Source organism: Maudiozyma barnettii, assembly GCF_903064755.1.
Source record: "Maudiozyma barnettii strain CLIB 1767 genome assembly, contig: KABA2_13, whole genome shotgun sequence".
Lineage (NCBI taxonomy): Eukaryota > Fungi > Ascomycota > Saccharomycetes > Saccharomycetales > Saccharomycetaceae > Maudiozyma > Maudiozyma barnettii.
Window position 1 is genome coordinate 193,877 of NW_024545250.1, and position 16,697 is coordinate 210,573.

Sequence of the window (16,697 nt, forward strand, 5' to 3'; positions counted from 1 at the left end):
AGAGAGTTAACCGTGTCTGCCACTCATCTTGATATTGAAAGCAACGTGAATATGAATATGAAAATGTCAAAAGTTCCGTATTTTCGCGTCGCGTTGTTGATTATTCGACGCGTTGGCAGAGACCCTACGAATATTTCTTCGGGAAGTCGCGTGCAAAATAAATATTCCAATTAAACATGATATTACTAAAAGGAATTGGTGATACAGTAAGATGGGACATATAGCATTTAGTGAAATGGTTTAACTGATATTAGCAGGGTAGCCAGATTGTTTACAGTGAATACTTGAGTGGACTTTTGAATTTTGATTGAAATTGAACAGTCTGTGGGTCGTGTTTTCTTGATTTACTTCATGCTGTGTTGATTTGGAGGGTTTCTAGCTGAGGGAACGAACGCCAGGGAGGGACGAAGTATCAGTCGTGTCGTGTCGTGGGTTGGTCGCGTTAGTAGATTGATGATTTGATGTTGTTGACTTGAATAATATTATATCCTTAGGTAATGTCTGATACACACACTGGTTACTCCTTCATCCCTGTTACGATTTGTTTATTTTGTTTATATATCATATCAACCCTCGCAAAGTTTCAAAAGTATATAAGGAACAACCATTTATTTTATTTACGTACTTGAGATTTGAATTTTTTTTGTAGTTTCTATCTTCTATCGATATGTTTTCATTCAAACAGATAATCAAATATCAAATTATATAAACAATGTCCGGTAGAGGTAAAGGTGGTAAAGGTCTAGGTAAAGGTGGTGCTAAGCGTCACAGAAAGATCCTTAGAGATAACATCCAAGGTATCACAAAGCCAGCTATCAGAAGATTAGCTAGAAGAGGTGGTGTCAAGCGTATTTCTGGTTTAATCTACGAAGAAGTCAGAGCCGTCCTAAAGCAATTCCTAGAATCTGTTATCAGAGACGCTGTCACTTATACTGAACATGCCAAGAGAAAGACTGTTACTTCTCTTGATGTTGTTTACGCTCTGAAGAGACAAGGTAAGACTTTATACGGTTTCGGTGGTTAAATATAACAAAAGACAAATTGAGTACTTTTGTAAAATGTTTAATTTATTAGCACACACATATATCATATTCTATGTAAAATACAATAAAATAAAATAAATTATTGGTGTATTATTTAAAAAAATTATTTTTTATTATTTATTTTTATATTTAATGCAAAATTTATTGAAATGTTTATATCATTTTGATTTTCAACTGTTGAATTCATACTCTTCCTTCATCTCTTCCTCTCTTTGATCAAGATCGACATACGGATAGTATCCACCATCACCAAAATTGGTGTTCTCTTCCATACCATGTGCTAATTCCAACCAGAAATCCATACATGGGTAAGATGTATCCTCTATTTCTAGATGTATAGATGGACATTCGCATCTACAACCAGAACCCAAATTGAACGGAGGATCATACTGCTTTGCATTCCTGTTGGAAAACTTATCATCTCCAGCGAAATATGGTAATTGAAATTCTTGTGGTGCATTCTTTGGACAATGAACAAGAGTTGAATGCTTATATCCAATATCTCGAAAATAATGGATCTGTTCTATGTCTAGTGTCAATGCCAACCCCAAGGAATGTACTGGAGCATCACCCCATCTCTCTTTCCAGAATCCTCCTAAAGACTCTAAATGTTTAAAATAGCCATCATAAATTGGGTTATCAAATACAGTTCTCTTGGCAATTTCAAAATTGGACCAAAAATGACATAAATCAAATACTTCATTGTCAAATTTATCCTCAAATATAGGTACTTTTGATTGGGCTCTATTTAATAGATGGTTCAAACCTCGTAAATTCCCTTTATCATTAAGATCAACATCACCATTTTGTGTCTTATCCAATAAATGATCAATATTAATCTTCTCTTCCAGTTTCTCCTTAAGTAACTTCTCATCGAAAACAGTTTTGTGTAAGTATTCATCTCCAGTTCGTGCATAGTCAAAAGTTCCAGCAAATAATTTCCACAGTGAACCTAATCTAATATTGTTTTTATTGATATAACTTCTTGTAGCTCTGAAAAGACCTGGTACAGACCAATACAGTTCTTGAAGTACAACTGTAAAACCATATTCTTTCCCATTTTTCTCCATTTCGAAGAATGGATCATATGTGATATCACAAAAAAAACTCACGTCTGGTTCTATTCTCCAATACCAATCATATGCTCTAACCATGGGATGTTTATAAAAGAGCCCGGAATAAAACCTGCACATCTTATGATATGATTCTACGTCCCCGTATAGCACACCTCTATCTGATTGATCCTTAATTCTTTCTGTAAACTCCATAGTTTCTCGAACCTCAACAGGGAATTCCCATTCTAATTCATTCAAAGTACCAAATTGAACAGAACCCGTAACACTTTGTCTCACTTTTTCCTTAAATTCTTCTGTGAATGGCTCATCGTTCAAAAATACATATGGGTAATGATACCATTGGTTGAAATGAGATTCTATGCTATATAATGTCGTTAAAATGTCGCTTAATTCCTCGTTTCTTGCTAGCATGATAAAAGAAGCATTAGATTTTCTGTATGACTGGTCATTTAAATATGAATTTATATCTGCACAACCTTTATAAAAGGTATGTTGTGTCTCTGAATCTAAATCTTGAAGTGAATATGATACAAAATTTTCTTCTGATGGATCTGTAACATTAAATACCAAATAAATATACATAATTAATGTCAAAATAGAAAATGTCACCAACCCATAATAAAATCGTCTATACCTGTCTCTATATAGCCTAAATCTAGGCGCCAGGCGAATCATCAGCAATTTATCTGGAAGTATTGAGAATTATAAGTACATTCACCTTTAATATGAGTTGTAATCAACAAAATAAGGTTATTTCTATTGACAGGAATTCCTTTTAACATACCCCTCTTCTAAGTTATTACTATCAACAGATATCGATCCCTCTGAAATATTTTTGTCTCTCTTTCTCTCTCTGCCTAGTCTTCATTATCGCTTAATGAATTTTATTATTTTCTTTCTCAACTGACAATAAACTTCTAAAAAAAATAAAATATCTCATGAAGGTCGATAATATTGTCACAATACTAAATATTTACATCCTTGATGTTTTTAGTACAAATTATATATATATATTATATTGAACTAGATATACCATCAATCATTAAGAAATTTTCATATTTTTTTTATTTCCATAGCACCAACAAAGAGTAAATACCTACTTGTACCATGTCAATGATTATGCAGGAGCATGAGACCTGAACGGAGTCTGTGGTTCACCACACAATGTTTTCAATAAAGCAATATCGTCAGTAACTTCATCATTGGTCAAGGAGTTTAATAAAGGGGCAGACTTAGCAGAATAACGTGGGTTATTTCTATGCTTCTTCTTATTATCTGGTTTCTCTTCTTTCTCACCAAACAATAATACTTGTAAGTCAGCGTAATCACTAATCCCTTGTAAGAAATCAGATTCTGAATTTAAATCGTTTGGTTTCTTTTCTGTTATTGGAGTTGTATTCGATCTAGATTTTCCTCTGGCACCTCGTTGGGTTGTAGAGTATCCTGTCCTTGAATCGGATTCATCAGTATAATGTGTATTATTTCCTGAATAATAGTCATTATTTGTTGTAAATCCACTTGTAGTACCGCCTGTTTCCCTTGTTTTTACTCTCCGTCTCAAAGCTCTTCTATCCAAGCCTGTAGCAGTATCGGTAGCTGAATCGTTATTTGATTCCCAGCCAGAACCTGCACCAGATTTCATATAATTTGGACTTCCCGTACCATTAATATCACCTCCGTTATTCGACGAAGTATGACTTCTAGTATTTTTTTGATAGAAAGGCTTACTATAATCCATGGAATATGAATGTATATTAGCAACGTCCATCAACATTTTTTCTTCTTTCAATTTTTTGATTTGTGATTCAATCTTTGAATATAATTTTTCTTTACATAATTTCACCAATTTCTCATGATCATCTTTTGCTTTATCGATATCTTCTTGAAACTCTATACTACTTCGACTTACTCTATATTCTTCATATAAACGTAATTTTACCAATTCAAAATCTCTATCTTCTTGTAAATCTCTCAATTTACGTTGCAACAACATGTTATTACCTTGATGTAAAGTAGTTAAATCGGTCTGTAATGTAGTAAGACGATCCTTATAATAGCTGTCTTTATCTTTAAGAAAAGAAGATTGAATCTTTCTTACTTTGTTCTCTAGGTTGTACCTCCTCTTATCCTTGCGCGATACTTCCTTCATAGTGAATGTATAATTTAGTATACTTGTTGTTTGTTTTCCGAGATAGAAATTTTAGGTGAAGTTATTAAATCTTAACACTATTATCTAGTCAATTATTATGTCAAAAATACAGTTATTTCAATATGTTTAAGTATATTAAGAAGCATGCTTTACTGTTTTTGTTTTCCTTGTTTGTTGAATATTCTTTCTCTACTAATATTTTTCATTTTTCAATTCTTTTCTTACCTCTTCCTGTTTGATTACGTTGCTAAGTTTCTCGGTACGTTCCCTTTTTTTTCCTTTCCGATATTAACTATTATTATTAAGAGCGTAATTGTTAAGATATGGATTTAAAGAAAACATACAAAATTTGAGATCGATTTAATTGCTTTAAGATATTCAACGATGTTTGATTGCCACTGTAGACTGCCATCGATTTTTCTAGTTTAAATTTGAATTAATTTTAGATGTTTTGACTTTTTGTTTCCCAAATTAGGTTGAATACAAGCCGCAATATAAAATTATTGACCGCTGTTTGATATTTTTAGTTTTGGTAAACCTAATTTATTCGTCATAGATATGAATTGAGTACTTCGTTACAGTAATGAAAAATGTAATATGTTGCTATTTGATATAATTGACGACTGTTTATACTTCGATACCCTGTCCTAGACTACTGCAACCGCCCAAGTCACGTGTGAAGTGGTTACCCTCAACGGTGATTTTTATATCTTTTAATTCTTTCATCCTTTTTTTGTTTTTTTACTGTTTGGTCAAATTAAAACAAGATACTTACAACTACAACGGCGAAGAGAATAGAAAATGATGCAAAAATTAGCGATGAATATTAAAACAAAACCCGCGGTGTTTCTATAATCGATTTGACTGCAATATTGCTTTCTTTTATTTCATCATAATTTTCAGTGCAAGTTTTTATTGAATTATTTTGCCTCTTATTCTCTGCGAATGATATTTTTTGCATCTTATTCTCTGAGGGAATGATTCTTTCACCTTTCTAATATACTTTTTTTTCTCTTTCCCATTTTAATTGGTAATGGAATATGTGATAACTAAAGTTACTCAATATTTTAAGCTCTGTTCTGTTCATTTCAATTGATCTGTTAAATTCAATCTAACTCAATTAAGACTTCCTATTTGGATTTGTATATACCTTTGATTCCTTTATTTTATTTTGTTTTTTCTTTCCAATTTACAATACCACTTTAATAGTTATTTTGTAAATCAACTCTACATTTTTATTGATAGAACAGTTTGAAAAAAAAAAGTTATTATCATACAAATATATCAATTGATTAAAAGTATTCATTTTTCATTTTAAGATCACTGAACTTACTTTTTTTTTTCACTTACAAATAAATTTAACACCCACTCACATTTACTAGTTCAGAATGGCCGAAGAACAACAAGAAAACATCCCAGTTGTCGAATCTACCACTGTTGTTGAAGAAACAACCTCTACTCCAACTGAGACTACCACCACCACCACTACTACTGTTGAAACTACAACTGAAGAAGGTAAGGAAACTGTAACTGAAACTGAAACTTCTACCACTGAAGCTGAAGATTCTGAAAAGAAAGACAGTGAAACTGCTACTGCCACTGCCGAAGGTGATGAAAAGGATGAAAACATTGTTCCAGCTAACGCTGCTCAAGGTGGTAGAGAAACTTCCGACAAAGTTCTTTACGTTGGTAATCTTGACAAATCCATCACTGAAGATGTCTTGAAACAATACTTCCAAGTTGCCGGTCAAATTGCCGATGTCAAGGTCATGGTTGACAAGAAGAATGCTCACGTCAATTACGCTTTTGTCGAATATTTGACTCATCATGATGCTAATGTTGCTTTACAAACCTTGAACGGTATTCAATTAGAAAGTAAGAAAGTCAAGATCAACTGGGCTTTCCAATCTCAACAAAACACTTCTGACGAAAACAATTTCAACTTGTTTATCGGTGACCTAAGTGTTGATGTCGATGACGAAACTTTGAGAGCTTCTTTCAAGGAATTCCCATCCTTTGTTCAAGGTCATGTTATGTGGGATATGCAAACTGGTAGATCTAGAGGTTACGGTTTTGCTTCCTTCTCTGATCAAGAAGAAGCTCAAAAGGCTATGGATTCTCTACAAGGTAAAGAAATCAATGGTAGACCAATAAGAATAAACTGGGCCACCAAGCGTGAGAACAATAACCAACATACCCATAACAACAACAACAACAACAACCGCCGAGGTGGTAATGGTTTCCGTAATAACAACAGAAGCCACAGTAACAACAATAACAACGGTATGATGCACCCAATGCAAATTGAAGGTAATATGATGCCACCAATGCAACAACAACAACAACAACAACCTCCACAACAGCAACAACAACAGCAACAACAACAACAACAAATGGTTCCACCACCTGTGAATCCGCAAGCTATCGATGATATGATCAGAAGAGCTCCACAAAGAGTCACAACTGCTTACATTGGTAACATCCCACATTTTGCTACTGAAGCTGACTTGATCCCATTATTACAAAACTTTGGTTTCATTCTAGATTTCAGTTATTACCCTGAAAAGGGATGTTGTTTCATCAAATACGATACTCATGATCAAGCAGCTGTTTGTATTGTTGCTTTAGCTAACTTCCAATTCCAAGGTAGAAACCTAAGAACTGGTTGGGGTAAAGAAAGAAACACCTTTATGCCTCAACCACCTCAAGGTCCTCCACAACCAGGTATGATGGCACCAGTTATGATGGGTAATGCTCCAATGATCGATCCTCAACAACAACAAATTCCTTCTCAAGAACAACAAGAACCACAACAACAATAAATATTGAGATAGTTAAAATATGTTTGTACATGTATGTTAATACTGTCCCTCTATTGTTTATTTTACTTTTCTGAAACATTTTAGAGTAGGGATTCGATGATACATAAACTTTTTTTCTCCTTCCCTTTAATTTATTTCTGCTTTAAAACCGTTCTTAGAGAATCTGATGGTAAAAAGAGACAGTCAAAAGAACTACAAACTTTTATATTATCCTTAATACATTCACATCATTTTTTTCTTTTACTCCTTTAATATATTACTTTTTTATTTGTTATAATCACCATATTACAAAGCTTTTACTACTTTATTTTTCTCTTTTATCATGTTTGTAGTAACGACTCTTAAATAATTACGACCTTCTTTTATGTATGAATGTAAATTTAGTAAATAGCACAACTAAGACAGCCTAATCAATTAATTGATTGATATTTTTATTTATATGCATCTTCTTTAGCTCAATACATTTCTGATTCCAATGATTGTTGACGTTATACTATATTGAAATTCATCGCCCTTACAATGGTTGCCGCGCTCTACGTAGGATACTACGTGAAAATTTTTCATTGAACAGTTAACTATCACAAGAAGAATTGTATAAGAATAAGATATATTGTGGTGAAGTTTTCTGATGAAATGATGAGTAAAAGAATAAAAATATACGTAAACTCTAAGTTTTAAGTGCTATTCTAAACTGCAAAATAACCAAAACGAATAAAAATATATCCTTAAAGAGGTCTTTTTTATATTCACATATACCTATCTTTGATTAAGTGCCGTTTTATAATTGTGGTACAGATCACAAGAAATAAATATATATACAAGAGCGCTTAAAATATCAGGATATCTCCAAACGTTCCACTTTCCTATATTGTTTTTTTCATTTGACCCCTGTTTTATGAATCTTTATCAAATTTTCCAATTATTTCTAACATTACTGATAATTAAATTAAGTTTACCTTTTGCTAGGAGAATGTACACAAACGTAAAGAGAAATACTAGAAACCTTCTAATGCCTAGAAATAACAATAGATATACCCAAAATGAAACATTTTTGAAAAGAGGTGGTTATCTTGCTGGTCTTCTGAACGAAGGTAATACGTGTTTCATGAACTCTGTTCTTCAATCTTTGGCATCATCCCAGGAGCTAATGAAATTCTTACAAGATACTATCGTCAAAGGTGAAGATAATTCGAATGAGATTAAATTTTCCATTACACTTCTGGATTTACTGAACAAACTTGATGGCAAATATGGGAAGCAAAGAGCTTGGTTCGAAACTACTAAATTATTGAAAACCATGTCTAACGGACCAAACAAAAATATCATTTTAGGTTATGATCAAGAAGATGCACAGGAATTTTTCCAACAGATTTTACTAGATTTAGAAAAGGACGTAAAGTTGGTCAACGAAGAGGAAAAGGATGAAAAGAAGGTTTATAACTTTAATAACAAAAAACATGTCAGCCAAAAGGATCTCCCAACTGATGCGCTATTGAACCAAGACGACTTACAAAAAGTTGGTACTGTTTACATCCCAACTGACCAAATTGAACCAAATTTGGTCGAATCAAAACAAGAGAACTATTATACTCCTTTTAAATTGATTACACCATTAGATGGTACAACCGTCGAAAGAGTTGGATGTTTGACATGCGGTGAAAATGGAGGGATTAGGTATTCTGTATTTTCTGGCCTAAGTTTAAACTTACCAAGTGAAAATATCGGTGCAACTTTGAAATTAACTGAATTATTAAATGAGTGGAACAAACCTGAAATAATTGAAGGTGTCGATTGTAATCGTTGTGCCCTTAACGCCGTTCGGGAACATTTGCAAAACCAAATTGAATCTAACAGTTCAATGCCTGACAAATTAGCATCAGCTATTAAGGGAAGAATTGCACAACTAGACAAAGTATTGTCAAAACCTGTGATTGATGATGAAGATTACAAGGAATTACACACAGATAATATGGTTCGTAAATGTTCTAAATCTAAACAAATTATTATGTCGAGGCCACCTCCATTATTATCCATCCATATTAATAGATCTGTTTTTGACCCACGTACATACATGATCAGAAAAAATAACTCAAGGGTATTATTCAAATCTAGGATTAACTTAGGACCATGGTGTTGCACCCCTGATGAGATCAATTTGGATGCTAGATTACCTTTATCCAAAAAGGAACCTTTAGCAGATGAGTCTAGTGAGGATGAAAACGTTGGAGGTGAGTACTATGCTAATTTACATCACAAATTTGAACAAGAATTTGAAGATAGTGATGAAGATAGTGATGATGAGGGCTACAACGCCCAAAATGCTAGACGTAAAGATGTAACTGATTATGATCCAATTGGTGGTGAAATGGATGATTCTGATTATTCTACTGAACAACATGGCCAGGAAGAAGAAGATGTTGATTACATCGAAGAAATTGACTCTTTAGGGAACACGATTAGAAGAAAAATTATAAAGACTAAAGAGGATGCTATTGATGCGAAGGATGGAGTAGAAGTTGAACATATTGAAAATAATGCTGATAGTGATAGTGATCATGTAGGTTTGGAAAATAAACGAGACTCTGACAGCGAAGAATCTGATCCAGAAGCAAATATGGATGAACCTACTGATGAATTAATTGTTCCAAAACTGTCCACAGTTCCTGCTACACCATTGACTTATTCATTGAGGGCTGTTATCATTCATTATGGTACTCACAACTATGGCCATTATATTGTCTTTAGAAAACATAGAGGACTGTGGTGGAGAATTTCTGATGAAACTGCAGATGTTGTTGACGAAGCTGAAGTATTGTCTACTCCAGGTGTATTCATGTTGTTTTACGAATATGATTACGATCAAACTACTGGCCAAATGAATGATGATATTGCAACATATGAGGAAGAAGATTTTTCTACTGAAGTTATCCCAGAAGCTCAGGATTTAGAAGCCACTGGAACAGATATTAATGAACATTCAGAAAATTGTCCAAATAACAATCAAAATGATGAACTATTAACAGGAGATGAACAATTATCAGAAAGTTTGGAAACCATGCAAACTGAAGATAAATTAAATTGAACAAAACACGTATAAAAAATGTATTCGTACATCAAAAGTATATAATATCGCATATAAAAGTAATAAAATATCAAACAATTTTATAATATTATATCTAATATACAGGTGTGTATTTAAATGTAAACAGTTCAAATCAAAGTATCAAATTATGCAAGTTCATCATACAATTCTTCCTCTTTACCTTTAAAACTGGCGTATCTATCTTCTTGTATTTTTCTTTCTTCATTGGCATCTTCATCGATTAATTCATTAAGATCATAATCGAAAGAATTTGGGTCGTTATCATATTTTCCAATAACTCTTCTCTTCAACCCTGTCTTGTTATCGACGGCGAATTTATGTGAATTAGCAAAAGTAGATGACTTACCTTTATTGTCCTGATCTTCTTTTAGCTTAAAGTTAATCGTCGCTTTATTTTTTCCTTCTGTTGTACCGTCACCTTTATTAAAACCACCTACACCTGATATTAACGGTAATAAAGCAATGAATGCTACTATGATTAATAAAACAATCAAATATCCATATAGTTCCATCTTACTATTATTTCTTTTTTTCCCTTCCTCGAATCCACTGAGTATATATGTCCAAATATACTACGAGCACCTATTGACATGAAATGTAAAAAGTTAGTCTTCTTTCTTTTTTGTCATAGGGGTAAGTTGGAATATGAGTCTTATAAAAAAAAAAAATGCTCATCGTCGATGAAATTATCCCATCTCTTAGTTTGTCTTTGTTTTCGCAGTTTGCCTCTACCTCAGTTGATTTGTTCTAAAATTCCTGGTTGAGCGTGAAATCCGAAATATTCAAGCAGGGGACGGATACGATTAGAACTGCAATTATTGTATTTATAATCATCAAGAAGGAATAAATGTGTATTAAATATAAGTTATGTTAAGGTAACTAATCGATCAGTTGAAATTACTACACAGCAAATCAAGTGGTCTATATATATCGAAGGGTGAAATACAGAGAGTAAAATAAATAGATAAAAATAAAATGTTCAGACTTATTTTTGTAGCGCAGTTACCAAGGGTAGCATTAAGACAATCAACTAGAAGAATTCCATTGTTAAGTTCTATAAAGAATAAATATATTGGCAAAAACTTGTTTATTAGAGGATATGCCGAACACAATATCAACAGTACGTTTGGTAATGAAATCCCAAAAGAAGTCGCCAATTTAACGTTAAATGACTATCATAATGCAGCAGATGAATATTTAGAAAATTTAGTAACGGGGCTAGAAGAATTGAGTGAAGACAATCCAAATGAGTTACCTGATGTGGAATTGAACCATGGTGTAATGACCTTGGAAATCACAGGTCTTGGTCCCTATGTGATCAATAAACAACCACCTAATAAGCAAATATGGATAGCATCGCCTGTATCTGGTCCAAATAGATTCGATCTATATAAAGGACAATGGATATCACTAAGAAATGGGTTAAATCTAACCAATCTATTGACAGCTGAGTTACAACAGGCAATTCCAGGTGCTTCATTAGGAGATATTTAAATTCTGTCGTAATATTAGTAATTTAAATTCGATGATTATTTACCATACCCCCGCATGTATATAAGATAAATATATTTAAAAAGATATTATGTTGTATGTTTTATTAATGCTATAATAAGTATGTCTAAATATACGAATTTCTATTTACATGAATCTTTTAATCAATTCTTCATATATACTCCAAGCTATGCCTGCACTGAATGCTTTTCTGGTAAGTCTCATACTTAATCCACTAAATAATGATAATGGACTTTCATTTTTCCACATATGATTAAAAGTCATTAGAAAATTGCTGAATTTATTTGGTTCCAATTGCATACGAGTCTTCAATGTATCAAATGGGGCTGTAATCGTTGTAGCAATCCCTGCTGCCACAAATGCACTTGTCGTATTAATTAAAGTTGAGGTAAATGTACTATATTTATTATGCTTAGAGGAATCCTCATATAAAATTAATCTTGAAGGTAATATAAATGGTGTTATATCTTTAGCCTTTTCATATAATAAGACATATAACCCTGCATAAGGAGCATCTCTAAGACAAGTTGCACCGAACCCTTTGAAAAACCCACTAATCTTATCAATACGATATATATCTACTACCGCATCCTTTAAACTATGATAATCATAAAAGGTTGATTCATAACGAACTTTAATAATAGTGATCGGCATTGTAATATACCCTACAAGACCTCTAGCAATAGCACCTGTAACTAAGTTTGCACCCATCGACAATTCAGGCAGTTTACTACTTCTTGATGTATGGATTATTTCACCAGTTCTTCTCGAATGAAGTAAAGCGACCTGAGTTCTCATCGAGTTTAAACATGATAAGTATAGACCACTACCAATTGAGGTACGCAAAGCAGAAGGTAGCGTACCTCTCCATAATTGTAAAGGGTTTTCCTTCACCAATTTTGCAATCATTGAACCAACATTATTACCCTTTGACACAGTACCTTTAGGTTGTTGTTGTATTCTTGTCTTTAACAGATCCAGTGGTTGTAGTGCCACTGCGGCTGTCAGACCACCTATAAACCCACCGATCAGATGTGCAGTAGAATCAGTCTTCGGTTTCACATCCTCTTTTCTCTCTGCCATCTCTTCTATTTACATGTATTTAACTCCAGTATATCTATATCTATATATAATCTACTACTTTTACAAAAAATGGACGTTAATGCTGCTTACATACCTAGGTAATCATGTCACCGTTCTGCATCCACTTGCAGATCACTTGAACAACTGAACTCGCAACCCTTGTCCCCACCACCACGACCAGAACAACAATACACATACGTTCCCTTGCCTTGGTCTCATCTTGACATCTTAATGAAACTTCGCTCGAGTGCTGTCCATTATGTTTTCCCCCTTCCACTGCCCTCTTTGCTTACTTCACGCACACAAAAAGCTTCGTTTGTATTACGTACATTTTGATTATGTCAGTAGACAGTCAGAGGGGCCAGAGCGCTGGGCGAAAAGAAGCGAAGCAAAAATTGATATATATATATTCAGACTTAGAAACGCAGGCGGAACTGCTGATTAAAATGCAGATGGCTGGTCGTCGAGGTTCACCTGCTGGAACTGAAATAGAATATTTGATCTGGATGGGAGAACAAGCTACTCGCTTGAGAGTTCAACATCTCTTGATATATATAATGTAATGTTGAGGTTTGGACAGTCTTTTGACGATTGTTTGAATTTCTTGTTTAGGTTCTTTGCTAGTTCAGGGAACAGTTGTGTCTATGAATTTGTCCGTTTTCCATGCTTTGACAGTAAGGACAGTTAAATTCATCCAAAGTACAACATTTCATTAATCAATTACAATCAATTTTTGTTCGCTGGTTCTTTACTATTCATACATCAATCATAAGAGATCATTATATGATCCACAAACATTACATCTCATTTGCATTCAATTACACACACATAATTATAATTATAATAATAAGCATCAATGTCAGAAATTAAACTACCCTTTAGAGTAAGGGCGAGATACGGTTGGTCTGGTCAAACGAAAGGTGATCTCGGATTTATCGAAGGAGACGTCATGGAGGTCACTAGAGTGACCGGTGACTGGTATTATGGGAAATTGATGAGAAACTCGAAATGTGCGGGTTATTTCCCACATAATTTTGTAACACTAATACAACAACAGAACAATCAATCATTATCACGATCACAAATGATGGCATCAACAACGACAACAATAGCAACTGGTGGTTCAACTTCATCACCGTTTCTGAATAAGAATCCTGATCAGAATTCAAAACAGAAAGTGGTGATTCCCGATATTCCAATGAGATCAATTAATGAAAATCGATCATCACGTTTGAATAGAACCTCTAGGGATACGAAACAGGCAAGTTCAAATGGTAAAGGTAATGGAAACCGCAACTTGTCTCCTATTGCAACATCTGTCTCAACAGATTCTTTACACTCATCACCGTCATCACCAACATATAACTCACCATATTCGTCATCTCCTTCGAGTCCCACACATAACAACTACACAGTAAAGAAGCATATGTCTAGAAACAATTATCCCTTTTATGAGCAATATCAACATCAATCATCTCCAGATTTAGGATCAAACAGAAGAAAATCGGCATTAGGACCATCAAGTACTGTGAAACCACGTCACCAAAATGGGAATATAAATGATCATCCTTTACCACCTTTGCCACCTTTACCTAATATGTCATCAAAGAGACTCTCTAGAGTCTCTAATCGGTCAGGTGGACCCATTAAATCATATTCTTCAAATGATGTTACTGAATCCAGACAAAAGCATAATCAATCATACGATGATCGGTATTATCATAATCATCGTCATCATCAACATCATCACTATTATGAAAATGATGACGATATGGATGATCTCGCAAGACGTTCATTAGAAGGTAGTACTAGATTACCTTATTTGCATCAAAATACATCATCCAATTCCTTTTCAAATTCAAGGTATATGGATTCATCAACGACTGATAGTGAGAATAGTTTCGCCCTAATGAGTGATTTTAGTGCCACTAGTGCAGGAAGTTTTGCAAGACATAAATATGCTCAATCATTTTCAGACTCTTTACAAAGATCACAAGCAGCACCTTTGTCATCCTCAAATGATATAGATTTATTACAAAACTCGATTAATGCTGGATCATATTCGAATGATTCTCCAAACAGTAGTAATAAAGTTTCACTGTCAAATTCAAATAACGGTCAAATGGGGAATTTATTAAGGAAAATATTACCAAGGTCAGCTAATATCTATAATAATAATAATAATAATAATAATAATAATAGTAATATTCCAAATAGTAACAGTTTTCCTGTGTTGCCTTCTTTAGAAAATTTGAATATAAATTGCTCTGTTTCAGGATCCCATTCAGAGGCTAAGGATTGGATTACAGTTAAATCACAGGTCAATAGATCTCGAACATTAACAAAATATGAAAAACATCCAAGGTATATGAGAGCTTTAGAAAACGATCAAGAATTGGTTCTTCATCCACAAGATTCTATTTATAATGGTTTAAACACAAACGAGACTAAAATGGGTACAACTCCAGGAACTCTTGATTTACTTTTGACTGAATTAAATACCGATTATATTGATCAAATGACAAGAAAACGATGCTCGAAGAAGAACGACTTGAAATTGAGTACATGGACAACTACCACATTTTCGGCTAGATACGGTACTACTTTGGAAAAATTAAGAGGTCTTTACATTTTCTGTACAGAAATGTTTGATCTTGTAGATGACAATGGTAGTTCAGATTTTAGTTCAGAACCAACTAACTTAAACGAAATCCTGCACAAGAAGCATTGTACACCATACCAATTAACTTGGTTATTCAAAAAGATTGCAAACTCATTAGGGATCACATGTGAAATCGTAATTGGATTCTTAAAGACACCAGGTAACAAAACTAGTGAATTTAAATATAATCATTGCTGGTTACGTGTTTTAATTAACAGAGAATGGAGATTTATTGATGTTATTCTTGGTAATGCTACTAATCCTATCCATGCATTCATCGATAACCATAAAAGGAAGACTGCTGATGATAGTTATTTTCTAGTCGAACCATTGAAGTTTATTTACACTCATATTCCACCAAGAGAATTTGAACAACACATTGTTCCTAGTATTGATCAGTTATCTGCATTGCATTTACCATTGGTATTCCCTTCATTTTTTAAGAATGATTTATCTTTGCACAATTTCAGTACAGCTCTTTCATATCTTGAATATTCTGAAATTTATGAATGTTCTTTAGAGATTCCAAATGATATCGAAATATTTGCTTCTGTGGTAGCTATACCGGATAATAACGACTCAGCAACAGCAAGGAGATATTCTGAAATGAATTTGGCATTGACGCAGATCAAAAAACATAAACCTGAATCTGGGCGTCGTATTGCTGTCATTAAAGCTGTTCTACCACCTGGTGCTTCTTCTGGTTCGTTATATATTCACTCGGGGCTAAGAGGGAAGCAAGTGTCGATTGCTAATGTCCATCCACTATCTATGCTTGTCCCGTTAGAACATAGAAAGGAAGAAATGAAATTTGAATTTGTTATTCGAGTTCCATCGGAGAATGTTCAAAATGTTGAAACTTATATTAAAGAGCCACAAAACCGTTATTTATTTATAAATAATGAATACAACTTTGATATCATCCAGAACCCTTATGATGGAGTAATTTATACTGACAGTGGAAACATCATTGATGATGGTAATACAGTGAAAAATAAGAGACAACCTATGGCCATCAAATCCCCTTCAGGTAAGATATATGAAATGAAAAAACAATATCCAAACACAACACACGGAACTTGGAATACATCTATAACTTTTAAAGAAGAAGGTATATGGACGGGTTTAATTAAGGCCGACTCTGGTATTGGCTGGTGTCCTTTTTCAGAGTGGATCTGCATTTCATAGGTCATATACCACATCCATTCATCCAAGATAAAATGTACTATAGAAGGATAAAGTATTTA

The 16,697-nt window shown here is 33.6% G+C and overlaps 9 protein-coding genes across 9 annotated transcripts; 5 read left to right on the forward strand and 4 right to left on the reverse strand.

Moving 5' to 3' along the window:
* Positions 1–712: 712 nt before the first annotated feature.
* Positions 713–1,024, forward strand: KABA2_13S01936 (histone H4; the record flags this gene model as incomplete). The annotated part of the gene is made up of 1 exon (XM_041552963.1): positions 713–1,024. The coding sequence occupies one exon, from the start codon at positions 713–715 to the stop codon at positions 1,022–1,024; it is 312 nt and encodes a 103-aa protein (XP_041408897.1).
* Positions 1,025–1,213: 189 nt separating this feature from the next.
* On the reverse strand, positions 1,214–2,794 carry KTR7 (putative mannosyltransferase; the record flags this gene model as incomplete). The annotated part of the gene is made up of 1 exon (XM_041552964.1): positions 1,214–2,794. The coding sequence occupies one exon, from the start codon at positions 2,792–2,794 to the stop codon at positions 1,214–1,216; it is 1,581 nt and encodes a 526-aa protein (XP_041408898.1).
* A 442-nt stretch (positions 2,795–3,236) lies between these two features.
* On the reverse strand, positions 3,237–4,268 carry SDS3 (Sds3p; the record flags this gene model as incomplete). The annotated part of the gene is made up of 1 exon (XM_041552965.1): positions 3,237–4,268. The coding sequence occupies one exon, from the start codon at positions 4,266–4,268 to the stop codon at positions 3,237–3,239; it is 1,032 nt and encodes a 343-aa protein (XP_041408899.1).
* Positions 4,269–5,656: 1,388 nt separating this feature from the next.
* On the forward strand, positions 5,657–7,090 carry PUB1 (Pub1p; the record flags this gene model as incomplete). The annotated part of the gene is made up of 1 exon (XM_041552966.1): positions 5,657–7,090. One exon carries the CDS (start codon positions 5,657–5,659, stop codon positions 7,088–7,090), a length of 1,434 nt encoding a protein of 477 aa, XP_041408900.1.
* An 895-nt stretch (positions 7,091–7,985) lies between these two features.
* On the forward strand, positions 7,986–10,172 carry UBP1 (ubiquitin-specific protease UBP1; the record flags this gene model as incomplete). Its single annotated transcript, XM_041552967.1, has 1 exon — positions 7,986–10,172. One exon carries the CDS (start codon positions 7,986–7,988, stop codon positions 10,170–10,172), a length of 2,187 nt encoding a protein of 728 aa, XP_041408901.1.
* Positions 10,173–10,318: 146 nt separating this feature from the next.
* On the reverse strand, positions 10,319–10,705 carry EXP1 (Exp1p; the record flags this gene model as incomplete). Its single annotated transcript, XM_041552968.1, has 1 exon — positions 10,319–10,705. The coding sequence occupies one exon, from the start codon at positions 10,703–10,705 to the stop codon at positions 10,319–10,321; it is 387 nt and encodes a 128-aa protein (XP_041408902.1).
* A 463-nt stretch (positions 10,706–11,168) lies between these two features.
* Positions 11,169–11,687, forward strand: YFH1 (ferroxidase; the record flags this gene model as incomplete). Its single annotated transcript, XM_041552969.1, has 1 exon — positions 11,169–11,687. The coding sequence occupies one exon, from the start codon at positions 11,169–11,171 to the stop codon at positions 11,685–11,687; it is 519 nt and encodes a 172-aa protein (XP_041408903.1).
* Positions 11,688–11,831: 144 nt separating this feature from the next.
* HEM25 (Hem25p) lies at positions 11,832–12,788 on the reverse strand (the record flags this gene model as incomplete). Its single annotated transcript, XM_041552970.1, has 1 exon — positions 11,832–12,788. The coding sequence occupies one exon, from the start codon at positions 12,786–12,788 to the stop codon at positions 11,832–11,834; it is 957 nt and encodes a 318-aa protein (XP_041408904.1).
* Positions 12,789–13,644: 856 nt separating this feature from the next.
* CYK3 (Cyk3p) lies at positions 13,645–16,638 on the forward strand (the record flags this gene model as incomplete). Its single annotated transcript, XM_041552971.1, has 1 exon — positions 13,645–16,638. The coding sequence occupies one exon, from the start codon at positions 13,645–13,647 to the stop codon at positions 16,636–16,638; it is 2,994 nt and encodes a 997-aa protein (XP_041408905.1).
* Positions 16,639–16,697: the final 59 nt, after the last annotated feature.